At 33.2% G+C, this 3270-nt stretch overlaps 1 protein-coding gene across 1 annotated transcript in view; it reads left to right on the forward strand.

Annotated features, from left to right (window-relative positions):
- LOTGIDRAFT_138352 (hypothetical protein) overlaps positions 1-3270 on the forward strand; it is a gene marked incomplete at both ends in the record, with an annotated part of 25000 nt that overhangs the window by 2344 nt on the left and 19386 nt on the right. The window contains 5 exons of the mRNA XM_009048539.1: positions 61-181; positions 557-732; positions 1039-1187; positions 1393-1504; positions 2810-2962. Coding sequence (XP_009046787.1) covers positions 61-181; positions 557-732; positions 1039-1187; positions 1393-1504; positions 2810-2962 — 711 coding nt within the window. The remainder of the gene's footprint in view (positions 1-60; positions 182-556; positions 733-1038; positions 1188-1392; positions 1505-2809; positions 2963-3270) is intronic.

Consider the following 3270-nt stretch of genomic DNA (forward strand, 5'->3'; position numbering starts at 1 on the left):
AACAACATTGCAAGCAGCTAATGAACTTTTCATATAATCTTATAATGCTGTTTTTTGTAGACAAATCAACCAGTTTTCGTGAGGTTATTACAAGGTGCTTTTAGACTCTCTCATTGTGATTGGTTGTCAGGGACACAACGATTTAACGTAGAGAACTGTATTAAAACTCTATCAGATACAGGTTAGTTATCTCCCCTTACTTATTTACATATTACATTGTGATTGGTGGTAACGTAGAGAACTGTATTAAAACTCTATCTGATACAGGTTAGTTATCTCCCCTTACCTATTTATATGTTACATTGTGATTGGTTGTTAATTTTGCTTAAATACATACAGTTGTTTTCAAACACCTACCAAAAAATGAATTAACTTAAAATGTCTAAGTAAACCTTAAGTTTTGGGGTTCAAAAATTAAAGGTTGAATTTTTTTAGTTAAAACTTCCAGCTAAATTTAGGAACACGTTTCTCTAGATTTTGGTGTAAAGTTTATAGTTATTGGATCGAAATAAATTTGACATTTGAAAATTCTAATTTGTAATGTATATTATTACAGCGAAGAGTCGAGGTATTGCGATACCAGTAGACTTGGACAGTCAGGTGAACAGTTTATTTGAGAAATCTCAGATTGTTTTAAAAACAACGAACACGTGGATGAAGAAACGATCCAATAGAATTGATTCTACTTCGAGCACACAGAGAGATTATAGAAATATTATAGAAGGTTTACAGGTTCGTAACTCCTAAAATAGTCTGCAATATCAGCATCTGCTGGAAACGAACGTTAACTTGTAAACTACCAACCAACTGTAACATTTTCTGGTTTGTGATGATGTTTCTCACAAAGGTGATGTCTATAGTGCTTCTACAGTGTCCTAAAGCAGTGTTATTTAAATATTTTTCTCAATTTCATCCTATATTTTGAGAGTAAAACTTGTTTCAAAAGACAATTTGACATCAATGACATCCCTTTGGATATATTTCTCAAGTTGGGGAGGTATAATTTGTAGTTTATTTTTATGTTCTTGTGTCATGTAGGATATTGTTTCTACACTAGAAGATCAGCTACGACCTCTAGTACAGGCAGAGTTGTCTGTCCTTGTTGATGTGTTACACCGACCAGAGTTATTGTTCTTGCCAGGAACAGACGCCAGGAAGAAATGTGAAAGTGGAGGCTTCATTTCGAGGTGAGTCAGAAAAGCTTTACATTTCAAAAGCATGTAATCTTTAGTGACTGTTGACATTTTACGCCATGTGACCCACTGGTGCCGCCGTTGCCTTGATGATGTCAAATTATTGTTTTGAAATGAGGTGCTGTAGGGTTTAAATTTTCCACAAAAACAATCTCTGCTTTCGATGAAAGTATCTCTTCACTGATGTTGACTATTTTAGGTTAATAAAACATACGAAGACTCTATTAGAAGAAAAGGAAGAGAAACTCTGTATCAAAGTTTTACAGACGTTGAAAGAAATGATGACAATAGACATTGATTATTCAGATAAGGTGAGGGCAAAGGTCATTGGATAATCATTTCTATAACCTCATTAATATTTATTAATTAATCTTATGAGTATTCATTAACTGCACTGAATATTCATTAATCATATGAGTGTTCATTAACTGCACTGGATATTCATTAACTGCACTGAATATTCATTAACCTCATTGAAATCCATATACAATATATGTAATCATTTATATGCTATGTTAAGACACAAGATGGGACAATAACACAAGGCTCTGTGTGCTATAGGCTGTGCATGTTAAATATCCTGTGACAGTATAAGATAAAGAAAACAATGTCTCATGCTGATGGCAATATTTCCCTCATTGCACACTGCATGATGTTGGCTATCTTACTTCACCCAATTTAGAGCACACAAAACTCATATCTTCATTAATGTTTATATATCTCATTAATATTCATATATCTCATTAATATTCATATATCTCATTAATATTCATTAAGATGGACTGGAAAACCCTGTCTAAAAGAGAATTAGATGACCATCGCAGGGTAAGGATAGTCCTTGTTGTCCAGTGATCAATTCAGTTGTATTTTAGAATTATCTTCAGTCTGTTTCAGAATCGCTTTCATTTTTCTCAGAATTTCTAGCTTCATCCAAATCTTTTTTTGTCATTTGTTGTATTATGTTGTGTTATATCGTGTTGTATTGTAATTTATTGTATTGTATCGTGTTGTATAGTGTGTTCAGTTTTTTTTTTAATTTTACATAAATTTTACGAATTTAAAGAATCAGATTATCTTATATTGTATGTTTCTAGCACGTTCTGTTTGTTGTATAAATTTCATTTTGTATTTTCTGTGAATTTTATAAATTAGAAAAAAAATTGATCTAGATTTTATTATCATCATGCGGATGTGAGATTATTATCGACAGTTGATTTAGAAATGTCATAGAAAAATGTTTTACTCAGATTATCAATATTCATTTACAGTTGGTTCTACTTTAATATGAGAAAGATATAATTTTACACTATGGTAGAGATAAGACCAAGACTGTTCTAGTTGACAAGACTGTTCAGGTAGACAAGACTGTTCTGGTAGACAAGAATCTTCTAGTTAACAAGACTGTTCTGGTAGACAAGACTGTTCTGGTTAACAAGACTGTTCTAGTTAACAAGACTCTTCTAGTAGACAAGACTATTCTGGTAGACAAGACTGTTCTAGTTAACAAGATTCTTCTAGTTAACAAGACTGTTCTAGTAGACAAGACTATTCTAGTAGACAAGACTGTTCTGGTAGACAAGACTCTTCTAGTAGACAAGATTCTTCTAGTAGACAAGACTGTTCTAGTAGACAAGACTGTTCTAGTAGACAAGACTGTTCTAGGAGACAAGACTGTTCTAGTTAACAAGATTCTTCTAGTAGACAAGACTGTTCTAGTAGACAAGACTGTTCTAGTAGACAAGACTGTTCTAGGAGACAAGACTGTTCTGGTAGACAAGACTCTTCTAGTAGACAAGACTGTTCTAGTTAACAAGACTGTTCTAGTAGACAAGACTGTTCTAGTAGACAAGACTGTTCTAGGAGACAAGACTGTTCTAGTAGACAAGACTGTTCTAGTTAACAAGACTGTTCTAGTTAACAAGACTGTTCTAGTAGACAAGACTGTTCTAGTAGACAAGACTGTTCTAGTAGACAAGACTGTTCTAGTAGACAAGACTGTTCTAGTTAACAAGACTGTTCTAGTTAACAAGACTGTTCTAGCAGACAAGACTGTTCTAGTAGACAAGACTCTTCTAGT

This window comes from Lottia gigantea, assembly GCF_000327385.1.
Source record: "Lottia gigantea unplaced genomic scaffold LOTGIsca_124, whole genome shotgun sequence".
NCBI classification, from domain to species: domain Eukaryota; kingdom Metazoa; phylum Mollusca; class Gastropoda; family Lottiidae; genus Lottia; species Lottia gigantea.